The sequence below is a fragment of the Hyaloscypha bicolor genome (assembly GCF_002865645.1).
Source record: "Hyaloscypha bicolor E unplaced genomic scaffold K444scaffold_191, whole genome shotgun sequence".
Lineage (NCBI taxonomy): Eukaryota > Fungi > Ascomycota > Leotiomycetes > Helotiales > Hyaloscyphaceae > Hyaloscypha > Hyaloscypha bicolor.
In genome coordinates this window covers 295,677-314,431 of record NW_020194693.1, presented here as the reverse complement: position 1 = coordinate 314,431, position 18,755 = coordinate 295,677, and the positions used below count along the sequence as shown (strand labels likewise).

Sequence of the window (18,755 nt, the reverse complement as noted above, 5' to 3'; positions counted from 1 at the left end):
ACCGATAAGACAAGCTCCTTATCGGCGCCTCGGGATCAACGCGTCCAGGCCACATTGCTTCAACGCGACTTCCAGTGCACATTAACTCTAGGAAATCATGGCAGTTGCCTTGTGCTGCAAAGAATTATCTCTGTACGCTTCAGAATCAAAAGTCTGCTAACCTTGGCTGCTGGGCCAAGCTAGAATACAGCAAAATGGCCTTCCGAAATCACATTCTCTCCTTGCTTGCTGCCAACGTCCTCATCCCAATTGCAATACTAGTATTTGCAAGAGGATTCTTTCCTTACAAGCCCTTCCTATCTGGTCTAGCGAAATATGAGACTCTGTCATGGGGTGCTCCTCCAGAAGCGCCGTTTGATAAGGTGGTATTTATGGTCGTGGATGCACTTCGAAGGTAAGCAACCCTACAAAGACCCGGAGCTATGCTGACAATTGCAGTGATTTTGTTTATTTACGAGACTCTGGTTTTGCCTTCACTCAAAGGTAGTTTCTCTCTGTGCCAAGAATGCAATTCAAAAGCTAATACTTCTCAGCCTGATCTCCGATGGATCCGCAATCCCCTTCACGGCCCATGCCACATCTCCAACGATCACCATGCCTAGAATCAAGGCTATAACTACTGGATCTATACCCTCGTTCCTCGATGTGATCCTCAACTTTTCCGAATCAGATACGACCTCAACGCTCGCATCACAAGATACATGGCTTGCACAAATGAAGGACAAGTGGAAGAGCAAATGGGCTCACAAATTGATCATGTACGGTGACGATACTTGGCTTAAATTGTTCCCAGGGACCTTCCATCGCTCAGATGGGACATCAAGCTTTTTTGTTTCGGTTAGTCAAACTTCTATAGCTCTCAATAGAATTTGGCTGAATACGTACTTGTAGGACTTTACGGAAGTGGACAACAATGTGACCAGGTATGTCCCAGAAGAATTGAATAATGATGACTGGAATACTGTGGTACTTCACTACCTTGGACTGGATCACATTGGCCACAAAGCTGGACCAAGAAGGCAGGAATATCCCACGTCGAGTCCTCAAAGATGATACTAACTTCCCCAAGTCCAAACATGATTCCCAAACAGCGGGAGATGGATGGCATTATAAAGCAGATATATGAGGCCATAGAAACGAAGCAGAAACTTAAATCAACACTTCTCGTACTCCTTGGAGATCATGGCATGAATGATGCTGGCAATCACGGAGGTTCAGCTCCAGGAGAGACCTCACCGGCTCTCGTCTTCATTTCCCCAAAGCTTAAAACGATCACTTCCGGAGATCACAAAGCTCCACCTCCATTCAAAGAAGATTTCCAGTACTATTCAACTGTCGAACAATCAGACATAGCCCCAACTTTAGCTGGCTTACTTGGCTTTCCTGTTCCGCAGAACAATCTTGGGGCTTTTATTCCCAAATTTCTCGAGTTCTGGCCGAAAAGTACGTCTACTCGTCAATGCTCGACTTAGATGCTAACCAGAACCAGAGAACGATAGAATTCAGCTTCTCATGAGGAACGCTAGGCAGATGCTCAAGGTTGTGTCTGCGACTTTTCCCGAGTTCAACAAAGTCGGTGCCGGCGATAATTGCGAAGATTTCTTAGGTAGTATTAACAAGCTTGCTTGTGGATGGAGAAAAATCGTTGGAATCGTAGCAGATGCAGAAGAACTTGAGGATGTTGAGCCATTGCTTCGATCCATGAGCAAGGTATGTGATAGTCGCATTTTGACGGAAAGAGAGTATTAACATTTAGCAGTGGCTGAAGCAAGCCCAAGAGCTCATGAGCGGTACAGCCAGTAACTACGATACTTTGAAGCTCGCGCAAGGCCAAGCTCTAGGACTCGCGGCTCTTATTTTGGCAACGGTGGCGGCCGGTCCAACCATCTATGTTTCCGTGAAAACTTGCTACCCAATCATTCTGATCGGCCTGCTATATGGAATCATGATGTTCGCGAGCAGTTACGTGGAAGAAGAGCAACATTTCTGGTATTGGACCAGCACAGCATGGGTGGCGCTGCTCTGGATAATATCGTAAGTCCTTGTCTTGACCTCTTGATTCAAAGCTCACAGGAAAATAGCTCCCGGAAACAGAGACTCACTCCTCGTCTCCTGGCAATGAGTTCTCTCATAGTTCTCATCTCAATGAGACTCGCCAGACGTTGGAACCAGACTGGTCAAAAGTTCGCTGGAGAGCCAGATATCGCGCGAACTTTTTTCTCCTCGCACCGCCTTACTCTGTGGACTCTCGTGGCTCTCACATATCTATGGAACATACAGTCTCTCGCTACCAAAGGATTCTCTCGGTTCCCACAACTCGCCGCGGGAGCAATAGCTACAACTCTGGCCACTGCATCCATTACATTCAAACTTGCTTTCACCAACGAGGATTCCCCGGAGTTGTTAGCTGGACCGGCAAAGTCTATGGCTGCAACAGATAGTGAGTTTGGGTTATCTTTGGTGACACGGGCAAGAATCGTCTTCATGGCCATTGGACTTTCCTTGCTGTATACCCTTTCGAGTTTCGGTCACACCAAACGTCCAAATCGTAAGTTACCTCAATGCCTCCCTCCATCTCACTAACACTAGCAGCAATAATGCACACTATCCACGACCTCCTAACTCTCTTCCTAATCACCCAATCACGAGCAACAAACATCCCCCTATTCCTGCTGATGGAAATCCAATTCTACACACTCAACGACCTTGGCCTCGGCCTCGTCGAATTAACAACCACCTCCCTGCTCCTCCAATACACCTCCTTCTTCGCCTTCGGCGGCTCCAACGCTATCTCCTCCATCGACCTCTCAAGCGCCTACAACGGTGTATCAGGGTACAACGTGCTTGCCGTCGGGATCCTAACCTTCGTCAGCAATTGGGCTGGGCCAATCTTCTGGGCCTCAGCTACAAACCTCATGCTCCTTCGCCTGCGTAGAAAAGGGGGGAAGGATTTATTGCTTCCGCACCTTGCGCTGTTGACGATGTTCGTGGCGGGGAGTTTGTTCTTCGTGATGGCTGCTTGTACGCTGTTGAGAACGCATCTGTTTATCTGGACGGTCTTCAGTCCGAAATATTTGTATAGCATGGTGTGGAGTCTGGGTCAGCATTTGGCGATTAACATAAGCTTTGGGAGTCTGTTGTATTGGATGGGGACCAAGAATCTTTGAAACTCACTCGAGTGAGAGCTGTAGTCAGAATTTCGCATTGCGAGGGAAGTAAAAGTTGGGAAGTGGAAATCGCAAGAGGGTATGTTGCAGCGCTCAAATCAAGCTAGAAAACAAATCATCAAACGCATCGCCCTTGCCCTTTTTGCGTTTCTTCCTTGGTCCGTTGGATCCCACCACGGCTTTTGGTGCCCTTTTGTGATTGTTGATCCTGGGACCTGGCTGTTCCACCTCCAACCTCAACAGGTTCTCCATGGTGAGTTTCTGAGGTGCTCCTCCGGTCCACTCGTCCTCATTCTCTCTTCTCTGCGCTTCCTCATCCGGCTCATTGTCCCCTCTCTCCTCCACAATCTTTTTGTTGATCCTAGACGCTCCCCGTTTCTTCCTTGGTCTCGGCATCCTGGTTTCTTCAATCCCTTTCACAGCTGGTTGCTCCTCCTCAACCTCCCCCTCTTCTTCCTTCTCCACCACTTGATCCTCTCCCTCCTCTCCCTCCACAGCATGCCACGAATCCTCAAAATCCGGAATCTGCTCCCTCTTCACAGGTTCTCCGAGATCATCGTCTCGTGCATTCGAGCCCTGCAACTCTCCTCCCTTCGCCTCTTCAACTACCTCGATATTGACTTCTTTCTCGCCTCTCACCAACTGCCCAAGGACACTCTTAACCCTGGCCAAAGACCCAAGTAACACGAGCCCAAGAGCCGAATACTGATTATCCGCCACCAAATTCGAGAACGCCAGATAAGCATCCCCAATCACCTGCTCCCTCAAAAACGCAACTCTAACCTCGACTCTCTCCCTCGCGGCCTTCACGTACTTGTTCTCCTCCCTCTTATTCTTAGAAGAATAAGCCTCAGCGGTCTCGAGGGTTTCGAGTTCGGTAATGAGTTTTGAGATTTGCCGACGGAGGATTGAGAACCATTTGTACCATTTTGAGAGGCGGTGCTGATTTTTGTTGCGGTGGTGGGTGAGGTGCAGGAGTTGGTGGGTGGCGATGAGGCATTCTTTTGGTGTTGGCATTGCGGCTCCTGTGGTGGGTGTTAAGGTAGAATGTTGTTCATTCTATTTAAGGGCGTGATGGTTGTAGTTGACTGGATTGTTGGAGGTTTGAGGCGAGGAGGATTGGAGTTAGTGGTCGATACCGGTAAAGAGGCAAGTCGAAGCGAGCAAATTGACGACACGTGACTCTTACAGAATTGTCTCTTTGCTGGATTTGCACTACCAGTAAATTTAGTGCAATTTAATTAAGTGTTGACATATATTCCTCTGTAAGTAAGGGCTCTATCTGAATGAAAGTTATTTAGTAATTATAGGGCTCGGAAAAAGTAATGAATGAAGATGTTCCGAGATTGCAGAGAAATGTACTTGTGCCTGAAAAGAACCCCACCACGATAAGGCGATAAGGAGAGCTCTTCGTTGACTCCAAAACAAATATCTTCCGTCACCCCACTATCAGCTTTCTCTCAACCTCTTCTTCCTTTCCCCTTCCTCCGAGCTCCAAACCACAACGCCCTCCAATTCCCCTCCTCCAATCTCACCTCACCTCACCTCCTCCACCCACAATGGCCTCGTCCGACCCAATCCCCGACCAGTCCCTCGCCCCCAGCATCCACGTCGAAAACCTAACGTACACCTTCCCCGACCGCTCCCTAGGCCTCACCTCCGTGTCCCTCGATCTTCCCCCTCGCTCTCGAACCCTCCTAATCGGCGCCAACGGCGCCGGCAAAACCACTCTCCTCCGCCTCCTGAGTGGAAAACGCCTTGCACCCTCTGGCACCATATCAATCTCCGGGCTAGACCCCTTCAAAGATGGATTGGAAGGAGTGACGTATTTGGGATTGGAGTGGGTTTTGAATCCAATTGTAAGGACTGACATTGGGGTGAGGGAACTGTTGAGGAGTGTAGGAGGCGATTATTACCCCGAGCGGAAAGATGAATTGGTGCACGTGCTGGATATCGATCTCGACTGGCGGATGCATGCCGTTTCCGACGGGGAGAGACGCCGCGTGCAGCTCGCGATGGGGTTGATCCGGCCATGGAGGATTCTGTTGTTGGATGAAATTACGGTTGATTTGGATCTTTTGTCAAGGTCTCAGTTTCTGGCGTTCTTGAAAAAGGAGACGGAGGAGAGGCAGTGCACAATTGTGTACGCAACGCATATTCTGGATAATCTTGCGGGGTGGCCGAGCCATCTCGTGCATATGAGTTTGGGGAAGGTCAAGGAGTGGGGGCCGATTGATGGGTTTGAGATTAGTGGGAGGGGGGAGAGTGGGAATTCGAGCTTGGGAGAGTTGGTACTTGGGTGGTTAAGGGATGATTTGGCAGAGAGGGGACCGAGGAATAGGGCCGTGGGGAGTGAGGGGAAGGCGTACTTTAATCCGGGTTTGGGCGGGTATGGGGCGGAGGATATTAGGAAGATCGAGGGTGGTGATAAAAAGGGGTGGTGAGGGTGGTGAGGGTGGTGAGAGAGTGGAGGGGTTTCCTTGGGTTTTTTTCCTTGTCAAGAGTTTCCTTTGGAAGGAGCACTTCAACAACTGGGTTTGATGCATAGACCGGCGTACATTTAACATGCATTGGTCTGGGAGTCGGGTTGGGAAAACTTCAACATCTCTGGATTTGGTGTGCATCTGGCACTGGAGCATTTAACATACACTAGTCTAGGGGATGATGATGGCAGCTGATATGATGGATTCTTGTTTCGTTTGGGTTCGGGTATCTATACGGGCTGTGGATTCGCCAGAGTCCTTCAACGCCTCCGGTGCGTTCGGCGCAGCATTTAACATAAACTGGTCTGGAGAAAAGCTGTCATGAGAGCATGCGTTACGCGCGAATGGGCGGGGTTGTTTACTTGTTTTGCTTTGCAGGAGGTCTTAAACGCCTCCTGAATGTTTGCATAGCCCGGCGTAGCATTTAACATATACACTGGGTTTGCCCTGCTTTTAAGATATAGAGGGAGGATCAAAAGAATAGATCCGCAGAGAGCTATCTTCACTCGCGATTGCAAGCTCCATCTCGCTTCCTTCTCCTTTCTTCGAGGGTTTCAATGCTAGCTGTGTGATGGCTTTCGAGGGGAATGGGTAAGTGCTGTGATAATTAGCTGAACTCAACCTCACGGGTGTAGGGGACGTACTTTGGATAAGCAACCTCGACCTCAGTGGCCGAAAAATCACGTTTCACATCCAAAGCATAAATCCTGATCCTCCCACTCTCCGTTCCAACCGCAAGATACGCCCTCCCATCAGCCATTAAAACATCTCCAAAATCAACAGCAGTAACCGGATGCTCCTCCGTAATCGTTTTCCTACACGTAAATCCAGCCTCCCCGTCCCTCACCCAAATCTTAACCGTCTTCTCTCTCCCAGCCGTAGCAAACACCCTGCCTTCACCAGGCGCCCAAGCACAGTCAAGAATCATCCTCGAGTGGCCCTTTAGGTTCTGCTCAAGTAGTTTATACTCAGCTGTTCCTTCCCCAGCTCTCTGAAACACAGCCCATTGACGGTCCCTCCCCACACTCAGAAGAAAGTTATCGTCTGAGGAGAATCGTAATCGTGTAACAGTCAACAAATGAGCCATCAACGGCGGCTTGACCTCATGCCACTCCCTCGTCTCAAAGATGCGTATTACAGCGTGGTCAATCGAACTCGCTTTACACGCCGTAGCAACCAGCGAGCCGTCGTGGCTTGCTGCCAGGGTTGAGATTTCATAGCCATGGCCGTACAACTTCTCGATTTCAGGCCAGAGGGTGTGCCGTGAGAGGTGGTCTTCCAGCGGTGGGTGCTTCAGGTTTAATGTAGATTTATGTACGATTGAGGCGGGGTCGATGGCATCGCGGTCGTTATGATTAGAAGGTGGGAGTTCTTCATCGTCGGCTACTGCTTCGATAGCTTTGTTGGAGAGGCCGAGGACAGGCATGTTTGCTGCGTCGGGCATCGAGTCGATTTGAGAACCGCCAAAGCCACAGAGGTTGTGTAGGAGGTTGGCGACTGCTTTTGGTTCGGAGAAGACGCGGAGGAGCTTCTCGTCTGCGCCGGACACGAATTGGGAGGAGCCTAGAGAGTCGATGCAGTTGAGGTCGTAGCCGTGGATTTGTGGTCTAGCCATTTCGTGCCATGAGGCTTGGCCGTCTCTTTTCCATTTTGCGTGGAGTCGTGTTGTTTGATCTGAGCTGGTGGAGAGAAGATAATCACCATCTTTTGACCAGGCAATACCTGCCACTGGCAGGGTGTGCCCGCTGACTCCAGCTCCTTGAATCCATCTATCTCGCTCCAAGTTATGGCTCCACAGTCTCCAGCTTCCTGTTCTTCCAAGAGAGGCTACTGTCTCACCAGACGGCGACCAAAGGCCCGTCCAAAATCCTCCAGTACTACCAGTAGCAGTTGTCGATCCTTTCTCAGCACTGATTTCACCCAATCTCGTGACTGTCACCCAAACTCCAGTCGAAGCATCGGATTCCCAAATCGCCAGCGAGTTATCTGCTGATGCTGAAAGTAATTGCAATTTATCTCCCACAGCTCTCCAATTCGTGCTGTAGATCCAATCCTCATGTCCCAGAAGCAACGCCTCAAATGTAGCAGAGAAGTCAAGACCTTGAGCCTTGAATCGATGAGCTTTGTTCGATAGAGATTTTCCGGGCATGAAAGCTCCCAACGACGGGTCGGCTGAGGCAGCTGCAGCGGGCAGTTCTTTGCCTTGATGGATTCGCCAGAGTCTGATATACTTATCCTGGCTTGCTGATGACAAGATGAGGTCGCTGGTGGGACCGAATCTCTCCACTGTAAACTCTAAGGATCTGATCCATCCTTCGTGGCCAGCCAGAGTTGCTTGTAACCGGAACTCGGCCGCATTCTGCGAGTCTAGGACGTAGAGCTGGATGATGTCTTTGGTTCCGGCAATGGCCAGCACATAAGATTCGGGTGCACTGGCCAGAGGACTCAGGGCCAGTGCCAAGGGAAAGAATCGAGGCGTGATATTGATAGTCTGCTTCAAAGTCGCCGCATTTTGCTCGTCCCGGGACCAGATCTTCACCGTGGCATCGGCTGCCCCTGATGCGAAGATTCCCGACGACCGACTAGACACCGCTATGCAGTTGATCGAGCTTTGGTGATCTGAAAGGGTTTGGATACATGAGTATTGCTTAGTTAATGAATCTTTGCTCCATATTTTCAGGGTTTTATCGACAGATCCGCTGAGCAATAATCCTTGGGTCTCTGGGACGAATTTGACAGCATTTACGGTGTCAGTATGACCGCTGAGAAGTGAGAAGAGGCCTCTGCCATCAGAGCTCTACGTTCAAGTCAGTCCAGGGTCATAGTCATACAAAAAGATCCGCGCTTCGAGTGCTGTGAAACGTGATCCTACTTGGAAGTCCCGTTACTCACAGCCAGGAATGAAACGGGGACGCACCTGTGGCCGCCATAAAGCAACATTTCTATCAGCGCCATAAGCCAGAAGACCTGAGATATCCCAATCAGCCGTCGACGGGTGTCTGTTGGCCCCGGCTGCGAGGTATTCGGTCCTTGAATGCATCATTTTTGGCTCATCAGACGAGGCTCGGTACGGAAATAGAGGTCGACAGTTGAGAAGGTCATCGAGCAAAGTCCTTGTCCGACATTTGCGAATAACTGCTCTCAGGATGGTCAACTGGTTGAGGCTGAACTCTTTTGATGTTGTCGGTATTCATCATCTTCGTGCAGCAAAACTTTCGCTAAATTTAAAGGACCATGAATCCCGGCATTGCAGATGCCATGGTGATGATTTCTTCCAAAACGCAGTTATTGTACCCTTTCAAGTCGTTTCTACATATTCTCAGAGGGCTCAATAGGAGACAGATAATTTCTTAGTAATCCCCCCAGTTTTTACAGCAAAATAAATACTGCGGCAGGAAAGAGCAAGTTGCTGCAGATCAGGCTAAGCGAGGCTCTGACCAAAATTTCTCTTTCCTGGCAACGACATGCCTTCTTTCTTCAACTCTTTCAAACGCTTCAAACGGGGCCGCCCCCTCATCTCAACTGCTCACCGGCAATCAAAACCGTTATCATGGCATCCGAGGAGACCATCCCCATCATCGTGGAATTCACGTAAGACCCCAATCGCATCCCAGAAGCGCTGTGGGGGAACATGGGCTAACACAGGCGATCTAGCGGAGGCCTGGAGATGCTCTTCTCAGGCGAACGCAAGCACAGGCTCTCGGTCCCTGCGAAAGACAGCAAGGGAGATGCAGTCACCGTTGGCTGGCTTGTCGATTATCTCTGCGACGAGGCCATGAAAGATAACAGGAAGGAGATGTTTGTCTTGGATGGTCACGTGTAAGCCCTATATTCCTCCCGTTAAGGTCTCGTCTTCAGATTGGTCTTCACCGCTTCTCAACATTTCTCCCTCGTCAAATCAGTCCCTTCCACATTTCATCATCTCGAGCAGTCATTCAATCAATCTGCATCAATGATCTGCAGCACGTCAGCTTGGCAGGGTAGTTCTGCATCTCGAGCAAGCCTGCCCCAGCTTGCTGCTCTATTCACCGTTTCCTGCGAAATCCCACCCTCTGCTCGCAGCTCCAACATGGGCAAACACAACACCTCAGACCGAACTCACTGACAACTCGTGTATGCATCCAGTCGCCCGGGAATCCTGGTGCTCATCAACGACGCCGACTGGGAACTCGAAGGCGAAGCCTCATACGCCCTGCAACCCAACGACAATATCCTCTTTGTTTCGACGCTTCACGGGGGCTGAATCACCCATTATTGTGAAATCGTCACACCATACGAGAGCATTGCCGGTCGCACGGCGGCTACTCCTATTATGCGCATCCTCAGCTCCGGACCTCCACCACCCATTCCGATCTTCCGCCGTTGTCAGATCTCGCAAATCTGGCTCCGTTCGACGATATTCTCGGGTCGCCAGGTCAAAGCGACGATAATTGAGGAGGCTCAGGAGAACCAATGCACGCCTTATGTGGCTCTCGAGCAGACGAAACACGAGTCATCCTTGCACGTGATACTAGGAACAACCTTGCATTGATCTTCGCAGGGATGGTGTCAAGAACCCCACCTGACGCCTCACTCTCTGCTGCACCACCACCACCAAGACATCGCCGACCTGCACCTCCACGAACCAACAGATACCATAGAAGCGCCCTCCATCCAATTGAGTTTTCAGTGCCTCATGCAGGCGTACACGAGCACGCATTCTGTGCAACACGGGGAATACTCTCTGGCGATCCAGTTTGACATACCTCCGTATTCAACCTGGGACACGACAAAGGTTTGCCACGGACGGAAGACGGCAGTCTGAGCGACATCAAATCAAAATAGCCCACAGCTCACTTGACGATGCCGAATACAGCGGATCCCGACCCCATCAAATCGTATCCCATTTCGGCCCTGCTAACTGAAAGGCTTCGAGAATCGGCAGGCCCCAGGATCCGAGATTGAATATCCAGAGCTATCCGCCTCCAGCGGTGAAGCCCCGGGAGTCCGGGACACACCGACCAGCAAATATCGGTATCTTCCCTCCCCCATCAACACAACCACAGGCGGTCGAAACACCTCAAGAAACCCTTATTACCTAGCGCTGTACAACGCTGCTTCTGCACCGAGAGAATTTCAGTGCGCGATTTACTGTGCGAGAATTGCAAAACACTGGAAAGGGCAGCTCGGAGGGAGCGTGTTGCATCGCTCGTTCGCTCGCTCGCCGACCGGTGTGAAAGCTGTGCTGGGCAGAATTTAGCGAAACGCGGGATATCCTCCCCAGACGCGGCGCACCACGGCCTGAACCGAATTCTTCGTACGTGATCTACTCCGTAATCGCCTGCGTGTCCCGTCCAGTGGATGTCCCGCAGCCCAGCACACCCTCTTTGCAGCCGGTCGTGAGATAGACTCCTCGTCGGCTCGCCGGAGCAAGCCGACGGTGAGGAGCAAGATCCGGAGCAGATACAGTTGCGGTTGGGCGTCAATCGAGGGGTATGCGCCTCGCTTTCCACGCGCTAGATTGTCGGAGATTCCGTAGATAGAGTCCATACCCAGGCAATCGAATTCCATGACAGCGCATGGCGGCGATAGCCTAGATAAGCACCGCCGGGGTGGATTGTGGGGTTTGTACACTTACGGGGATTTTTGCCCTGGGGCTGCGATGAGACGACGCTGACATGGGGCCTGCAGGGAGGCCTGTCACTCCTGTCAAGTTAGGCGACGGCACCTCCCTGTAACCCCTATCCACGCTCGCCACCCTGGTTCAAACGTAATAACTTCAAGCAACGTCAAGCAAGGGGTTCTTGAGTTAACAGTCAACACCAACACAAAGCTTTCCTAGCACTCAAGACTCGCAGACAGAACAATGTGATAAATAATAATATATTCTTCTCTCGTCTAACTATACTGCTAGAACAGCTGCACTAGCTCTTCATCCCCTCGTGATATATGTGCACAAAGCCTTGTGATGCTAAATATACTTGCTTCGCCTGTGCAAAAATTCCGAACCCCCGAACCAAAGGCAGAAAACGCAGAAAACGAGGCAGCAAGCTACCTCTAAATGCATCATCTTCGCAGATGGTTAAATGCGATATAAGTCTTTGAGCACGTGATCCTCCCAACCCAGTCAGCCCCTGTGCTCAGTTTGATAGATACAACAACATGATATCTTTCGATCAAAAAGCCTTTCGAGAAGGTCCTCCCATAAATAAAGTCGCATACCAATAAAGAAAAATTCAAAGCGCAAGTAAGAGAAGGAAAGAGAAGGAGAATGAAATACAGGATGCGACATGTGTCGACTTAAGTCCATCTCTGAAGAGCGAGTATGGCTGTGCTATGATAAATAATGCAGTGCGCGCGCAATGATGACGAAAAGGAGAATGATGTGAAATGGAAAAGCAGCCACACCACCACGCAACAACAAATGCCTCGACGATATCCTGCCCATCCCTTGCCAATCCGTTCCGTAGAGTGCCGTGTCATCCCAAAAGCCTTCTATCAACACCACCGCGCCGTCTATATACCGTACTTGCTCTTCTTTCTGCTGTCATTTTCATCCTCGTAATAATAATACACCTGGTTCCTTCTCTGGCCTAGAAGCCTGAAGTCTGGCCTTGCTTCGTCGTAGCTCATTCCTCATCAACAGTCGTAAATCGCACCTCTTCTCTTGGTTCTCTCGGGCGGCGTCGTGTTCTGTTTTCCCACAATCCACCCCCCCTCCCTCATCTCGACACCACGACGTACTCATCAGTACATCCTGTCTCCAAACGCCAAGTCGCCGCTTCGTCCAGCGTCTTCGAATCCATCTGATGGCGCATCGTCGTAGCAGGTGCCGACTGAACTCGCACCACCGCTTCCGCTGTGGCCGGACTGGCTCTCCTCGTCAACGTCGAACATCTCGTACTGTCCACCTTCTCCTCTTCCAGAAGCATGCGCACCAACCGATGCAGAGCCCATCATATTCCCCCTGCCAGCACCAGCCATGCCGTATCCACCTCTTGAACACATACTTCTCATCCCGGAGCTTGAAGCCATGGAGTTAGAGCCAACCTTGCGGTCCTTGCCGCGACCCTTGATCCCCTTGTTGCTGTTCTTGTACAGGTTGGCAAAGTACTCCCACAGCTCCTTGTCGGCTGCATGGACGATGTCTCCGTCCTTGATGGAGGCGAACTTGGTCGTCAGAGCGCGGATGGTGGCGATGTGGAATTTGTTTTGGTGGGACTATGTGAAACATCGTCAGCTTTCCCTTCTCGTCGAATCGTGTCAAGGTGTGGAGATGGGAGATGATAGGAGAGGGAGAACATGTTCATGCTTGACGAGGGGCTGAGTGTGGCTGGGTTGAGGGGTTGAGACTGGAACGGGAGAAAAGCAACTATATTGACAATCAGGGGCTCAAAAAGTTGAAACATCGGTGGAGTACACCACAAGCAACTTTTCAGGGGAAACGAAAACGACATGACTTGAGAGTAGAGGCTTACTTTGAGATTGCCGAGCTGCGTAAATTGCTTGCCGCAGTCATCGAGACGACAGAGGTACGGCTTGGATTGATCGTGGACGATCTTGTGGGCGCGGACGTTCCCGCGTTGCGCGAATCTCTTCCCACAGATCTCGCAATGGTATGGACGTTCTCCAGTGTGCCGTCGTTCGTGCGTCTAGAGTTTTCCGTTAGTCGAGATCGTGCTGGGGAATCTGGATTTTGCATTTACCTTCAGATTTCCAAGCTGGGAGAAGCTGCGACCACATCCAGGTTCTTTGCATGGCTAGAATAGAGGATTAGAGACAAAATTGTAGCATGGAAAGTCGGAGCAGGTTACTCACGTATGGCTTGACTCCGGTATGGGCTCGCTCATGAATATCGAGATGCGTCTTCTGATAGAAACTCTTGGTGCAATTCTCGATTGTACATTGATACCGTTTCTTGCCACCCTTAGGGCTCGCTTCTTCCTGAACATCCTTCTGCGTGAGCTTGTATTGACTCGAGTCTCCAGAACCATACGCTCTGGCTTGAGAAGAAGCCTCCACGTAAGGAGGGGTACGGGAGACACCTACCACAGGTCTACTCTGATCTGCAGATGAAGGTTTCTGTGGTGTTGTGCTTTGGGTTTTGGCTTGAATAGCTTTCATGAGAGTGTCAACTTCCGTTCCGAAATTGACGTCGTTACTACCGGTGATGGGGGTAGTCGTGGTTACGGTTTTGGTGTTGGCGGACGGGAATGAAGGCGAGTTGACTGAGCCGTTCCACTGAGGTTCTGACTTGATAGGTGGACTTTGGCTGTGATGTTCTTCGATGTAGCCTTGTCGAGGGTTGCGAGCGTACGAAGTATCAGGCTGTGTCAGACGAGGCAGAGGTCGCTGCTGGATGTAGTTGTTCGCAAAAGCTGGAATGACTCCGTTCTGGCCAGCTCCACTATACGGACCGAAGGTGAATGGGTTGTTTTGCTGCATTTGTGGATGAGCCACTACCATGTTGTTCGGTGGTGCTCCGCTGAATGCATGGACCGGAATGTAATGAGGGGCCATGATTGCTCGTGTAAGAGCTGCAGAAGAAGCCGCTCTCGAATCGTAGGATTGAACGAGGCCGGAGATGTCCATCGTGTAGAAAGTCTCGATCGGCTGCTGATGAGTATTCTGCTCGGACCAGCGTCCCCAGGCCTGGCCTGGTGCCTGTGCTGTTACTGCCAGCGTGCCGGTATTGTCTTGCGTAGACGCAAGACTTTCGGAGGTTGGTGGTTTTGGAAGAGTCGTTTTTGAAAGTCCGCGTGTAAATCAATAGAGGGAAGAACGGCGCGGAAGGAGTGCTGATGCAGAAAGCAAAGCAAATGTCCACCGAAAAAAACGAGGCTCGTGGATGACCAGAAGCAGTTGAGGCAGTCAAGTTGCGGTATGTTGCGGTATGTTCACAAAGTCGAAGATCAAAGGTGTTTGTTGTATTAGTGGAAGGTCATGAAAGATTTGGGCTGAGTTGATGTGCAACTGGGATGGAAAATGGAGGGGTGCCAATCGTTCGGTATTGATCCAAGATCCCACAAAGATGGCTCCCGAGATGTATTCATATACCAGATCAACCTACCTCAGCCCCCCCACCCCATATCTGCGGTAGTCAAGGTGATGGCCCGCATCCCACGTTGACTGGGGCTGAGACTGTACCAATAGCAAGCCACGGACATCGACGCATGGCCATGAAACAGACAAGGCTGCTGGACAAGTTGTGCTGCTCCCATACTGGCACTCTACTGAGCGAGGAGACTCCCTAACAGACTGCACGCAGAGTATATTGAAGACTTTCAATGAAAACGACACTAAAGAGCTGAGTGCCAGTACTTGCAAAAGGCGACAAGGGTGTGCCGACCGGGGTCTGTCAGAAGGGTATCGATTTGAGAGACAGTGTAGATGATGAAAACACCAATAGAGCCGGGGACTGGCGCCAGTTGGTGGCCTCTCCATAAAGACACTTGCAATGCTCTCGCACGTCGGAAATCGAGACTCGGTAGATCCAGGTGCATTGGCTGCATCGATCGAACCTGCTTCCTGGCACCCCTCTTGCAGGGGGCCTTCGGGGCTTCTGACGGGAGGGACCTCGAACGAGAGTCACAAAATTGGGGGAGGAATATTGCTAGCGGAGCGCTAAAGGGATTTGCACTTAGAATCTGCTAAAAGAGGTCAAAGACATTTGGCGGCATGGATCAGGGATCTTGCGAGGCACCAAACAGATCTGAGATGGGGGGAGAGCAGCGCTGCATACAGTCCCCCTGTTCCAACCTACTAATGGGAGGTGCTTCAAGCCGGTCCCCCGGCGAGAGCGCGGGAAGGATGAAGCTGTCCGGCAGCGTGGGGGTGGGCGAGGTCACACAGTCTGGCTCGGGAAAGGGCGGCGGCGAGGCACGAGTCCTTGGAGCTTGCCGTCCCCCGTGTGCGAACAGCGAGCAGCGAGCAGCGAGTGCGTGAGGCAGAGTGCAAAAACACCAGCACCAAGGCAGGGGAGAAAAACGCCATGGCGACGGCGGAGGAGGGGCCTTGGATCTGGCCCGCCTTGGAGCCCAACAGCTCGTCGTCCAATCGTTTCCCCCAGTGGCCAAGGGCATGAATAAACTTAAATTTGCGTCGGAGCGTTTTCCAGCGCGAAGTGCGCCAGAGTTAAATGTTAATTGCTGCTGGAACGGCTCGGCCCCGTGTCTCGGGAAGGCCCAAAGTTGATATCTGACTGAACTCTGTTCTCGGGACGAATCTGCGCCTCCGCCTCGCGGTGGATGCGGAGGCGGTAGGGAGGCTTCCGCGGAGTCAGCCCCCGGTCCATGCGCTAATCTGTCAAAGTTGCAGTTGAAAATCGCGGCCGGGAGTATCAGACTTCGCCAATTGCCGTGCTCCAGGAAGACGCGTAGATAGGGGCATTTTAAGGGGCACGTTGCGACGAGATCGTGTGCCTCTGAAGTTCAAGAGGCTTCAATGTGCGTCAAGCTCGCCAAAGCAGAGCATGTGCCCATCAATGCAAGAAGCGACGAATGTTCCTCTCGTTGGCAATTGATTGCTTCTAAATGCAGGCCAACAACGGGAAGGGAGGGCAGCAGGTGAGGGATCCCGTGGAATGGGTCCGCCGCAGCCCGCGGACACTTCACCCGCACCCTACAGGATCAGTATTCGGTAGCAAGGCTGCAGCCGCGAAGATTCCTGTGTGTCACTCTAGCGCGGAGATATGTTCCCAGAGTAACACAGCTCACCCAGGCGCCGCCAACTGTTGACAAGCTAACTTGTCCCATTAACCAAGTGTCGCACAACTCTGGAATTCCTCCGCAGTTTCTAGTCGTTGAAGAACGCCTGGGAGACATTGGGACAATGGCGGAGCGGAGGACGCAACGTGGACTGGTGGTACCCGTAGAGACAGGAGTTGGAGTGGTGGTCAGAAGCGCGTGCTTGCAAGACAGAGGGCTGAATAATCAGAGGTATCGCGATCAGTAATCGAGTTCAGCTGTAGCTCAGGTGCTAATTGCACTCGGGGAAGTGCGTGAGATCATATTAAATGTTAAACTGATGCAGAAAACGACAAATTGGGACAGGGAGAGATGTCGTCGCGCTGGAGAGCTGAACCTCGGTGGGAAACTCCCCGACTGTCGGTAGTCTTCTCCAGATCCGGAAAATCGATCAGCCAGCGGCGAATTGCAGTGTCTCGAGACTCGACGCCGCACCAACTTGTTGTTGCAGATGAGGAAGCGTGGCAATACTGCATTCAAATTCTTGCAACCCATATTCCTCGAGACCTCAGCACTGGCTGTGGTATTACCCATAGAAAGTCAAATATAGGCTGGGAGAAACGTAAAAAAGTTGCAGGCCTCAATTCTCACGAATCCTGGGAGCAAGCACCCCTCGACACCCCACAAACTGCTTCCCATGTTCATGCCGAGCCCTTGAGCGAATCGTCCAGCGCGCTGAGAGGCTCGTCTGGCCGCTTGAGGGGCCTTGCCAGGCCTTGGTCATGACCCCCTGACGGCAGCCTGGACCCGGAAAGTCCCAGATGCTGCAGGCCCCATGTCAAGCCCTAGTCAGGCCTGTCAGCACGACCCAGTGCGTTGGTCGAGCTCGAAGATCCGCCGGCTTGCAGGCCGAATATGTCCAAGGTAGCGAGGATTTGCGCCAGCTCTCGTCGCAACCATGGCCGTGTCATTTCCAACCCTCAAGGAAGATATAATTAACTCCCCCATGCCGACAGCAACCGTTTCGCAGAGGTCAGAATAGGCACGGGCAACGCCATACGGGCCCCAAGTCGCCCGTCCCCAGTCGGCAGAATATGTCGCCATTATTGAATATTGGCTGGCGGCCGAAAGTGAAGCATGGCGTGGAGAGACGCAATGCTGGAGAGTCCGTAGAGCGATGGCGATTGGGAGCGCGGTCACACGTGTGGGCTGGCCGACGGGAAGAGGTGGTGGTTGAGAGCTGCTGTGGCGGGGAGAGTGACATGCCGGGATCGAGAAGGGAGGCTATTTGCAGTGCGTGTTCGGAACTTCTGTGCAACAGAGGCGCGCCGCTGGGATGGGATGGGAATAAGGTTCACTGCATGTGTTCTGTTAACTTTGGTTGACCCGCGATGTTGGCAAGGAATGGAGGTCTGGTGCTGCTGCAGTGCTGCTGCTGCAAGGGCCCTGCTTGCCCGGAATGGCTGCACGTGACTTGGAACCTGCATATATTCGATGCCAAATATTGAAGCTCAACCAAACCAGGCCAACTCTTCATGCAACCTCCAACGTGGCGTCCGTCCACGCTCAATGCGTTTCTCACGTCCATGGCAGAAAGGCGCAGACATGCCCTGGACCTGCCCGCCAAAACCTCGAGGCTCAAATGCCAGAGCATGAGGATTCCAAATTCGAATTCCACTCCCGATCAACATCTGGCCAGCACTGTGTTCCCATCGATTACATCCAACGCGCGTCACCCCGTTCTGCTATTCAATGGAAGGTCGCCGAGTCGCCGACGGCGCACGCAGCGTAGTCGCATTTCTTGCGCCCTTTGCGTCTTATGTTAATGATTTGCGTTTTCGACTGCAACTCCCGCCGCCACGACCGACTGCCCCGGTCCTGATGACCACTTCTTGCCGTAGCAGCGGCATAAGCCACACCAGACCACTGTTGGAGAACAGCGCTGCTCAATCAAGTAAACAATCGCGTGAATCGCGGCAGGCCGACGGCAATGGTCCCAGACCTATCCATCACCGCACAGACGATCACGAGCGAGCAACTACTCTGCTAAGCACGTACTTGCTACTCGCCAAAGCACGGTAGCATCCGAGCCTAAGCCTCCGAAGACAGGACGGCAATTGTCAGATTCGCAGCACCTACCCCATTCCCAAAAGACCCGGTTTGCAACGTTCGCGCAAGGGGCGGCGCAATCGAGAAAATGGGGGTGAATGAGACGGGCATCCTGGCCGTCGATCCACCACCTTAACCCCAGATCCCAGGTCTCGAAACTCCCACACAGCGAATCCGAACTCTGCGCAGCGAGAGAACGGAGCATAACGCTGCAGCCGATTGTTTCCAATGCCAATCTTGCATTTGAATCTTGCATGGGTCTGCAGCATCGACTTTCGACTCGGTACATGCAAGGGAATCCGGGCAGCACACCCAGCTGAGGATCCCGTGAG

The 18,755-nt window shown here is 51.9% G+C and overlaps 7 protein-coding genes across 7 annotated transcripts; 3 read left to right on the top strand and 4 right to left on the bottom strand.

The window, feature by feature from the left end:
* Positions 1–194: 194 nt before the first annotated feature.
* K444DRAFT_648934 (GPI ethanolamine phosphate transferas-like protein 2) lies at positions 195–3,167 on the top strand (the record flags this gene model as incomplete). The annotated part of the gene is made up of 9 exons (XM_024885521.1): positions 195–394; positions 439–483; positions 534–837; positions 892–1,019; positions 1,070–1,443; positions 1,490–1,710; positions 1,760–2,034; positions 2,082–2,548; positions 2,593–3,167. 9 exons carry the CDS (start codon positions 195–197, stop codon positions 3,165–3,167), a joined length of 2,589 nt encoding a protein of 862 aa, XP_024726151.1.
* On the bottom strand, positions 2,838–4,256 carry K444DRAFT_622817 (uncharacterized protein). Its single transcript, XM_024882171.1, has one exon. It carries the CDS (start codon positions 4,182–4,184, stop codon positions 3,261–3,263), a length of 924 nt encoding a protein of 307 aa, XP_024726150.1. The 5' UTR covers positions 4,185–4,256; the 3' UTR covers positions 2,838–3,260.
* A 470-nt stretch (positions 4,257–4,726) lies between these two features.
* Positions 4,727–5,611, top strand: K444DRAFT_549168 (CCR4-Not complex subunit Caf16; the record flags this gene model as incomplete). Its single annotated transcript, XM_024876432.1, has 1 exon — positions 4,727–5,611. The coding sequence occupies one exon, from the start codon at positions 4,727–4,729 to the stop codon at positions 5,609–5,611; it is 885 nt and encodes a 294-aa protein (XP_024726149.1).
* A 492-nt stretch (positions 5,612–6,103) lies between these two features.
* Positions 6,104–8,693, bottom strand: K444DRAFT_549310 (RNA polymeras-like protein II Elongator subunit; the record flags this gene model as incomplete). Its single annotated transcript, XM_024876444.1, has 3 exons — positions 6,104–6,248; positions 6,295–8,447; positions 8,568–8,693. 3 exons carry the CDS (start codon positions 8,691–8,693, stop codon positions 6,104–6,106), a joined length of 2,424 nt encoding a protein of 807 aa, XP_024726148.1.
* A 507-nt stretch (positions 8,694–9,200) lies between these two features.
* Positions 9,201–9,893, top strand: K444DRAFT_648931 (ubiquitin-related modifier 1; the record flags this gene model as incomplete). The annotated part of the gene is made up of 3 exons (XM_024885520.1): positions 9,201–9,241; positions 9,305–9,469; positions 9,776–9,893. The coding sequence occupies 3 exons, from the start codon at positions 9,201–9,203 to the stop codon at positions 9,891–9,893; spliced, it is 324 nt and encodes a 107-aa protein (XP_024726147.1).
* Positions 9,894–12,376: 2,483 nt separating this feature from the next.
* On the bottom strand, positions 12,377–14,074 carry K444DRAFT_549518 (uncharacterized protein; the record flags this gene model as incomplete). The annotated part of the gene is made up of 4 exons (XM_024876462.1): positions 12,377–12,850; positions 13,108–13,281; positions 13,336–13,389; positions 13,448–14,074. 4 exons carry the CDS (start codon positions 14,072–14,074, stop codon positions 12,377–12,379), a joined length of 1,329 nt encoding a protein of 442 aa, XP_024726146.1.
* A 384-nt stretch (positions 14,075–14,458) lies between these two features.
* K444DRAFT_296156 (uncharacterized protein) lies at positions 14,459–15,171 on the bottom strand. The gene has a single exon (XM_024871682.1). The coding sequence runs from the start codon at positions 15,071–15,073 to the stop codon at positions 14,696–14,698; it is 378 nt and encodes a 125-aa protein (XP_024726145.1). The 5' UTR covers positions 15,074–15,171; the 3' UTR covers positions 14,459–14,695.
* Between the last annotated feature and the right edge of the window lie 3,584 nt (positions 15,172–18,755).

Coding starts and splice junctions, on each gene's coding strand:
- K444DRAFT_296156 (XM_024871682.1), bottom strand. CDS start 15,073: ATGGAGAGGCCACCAACTGGCGCCAGTCCCCGGCTCTATTGGTGTTTT.
- K444DRAFT_622817 (XM_024882171.1), bottom strand. CDS start 4,184: ATGCCAACACCAAAAGAATGCCTCATCGCCACCCACCAACTCCTGCAC.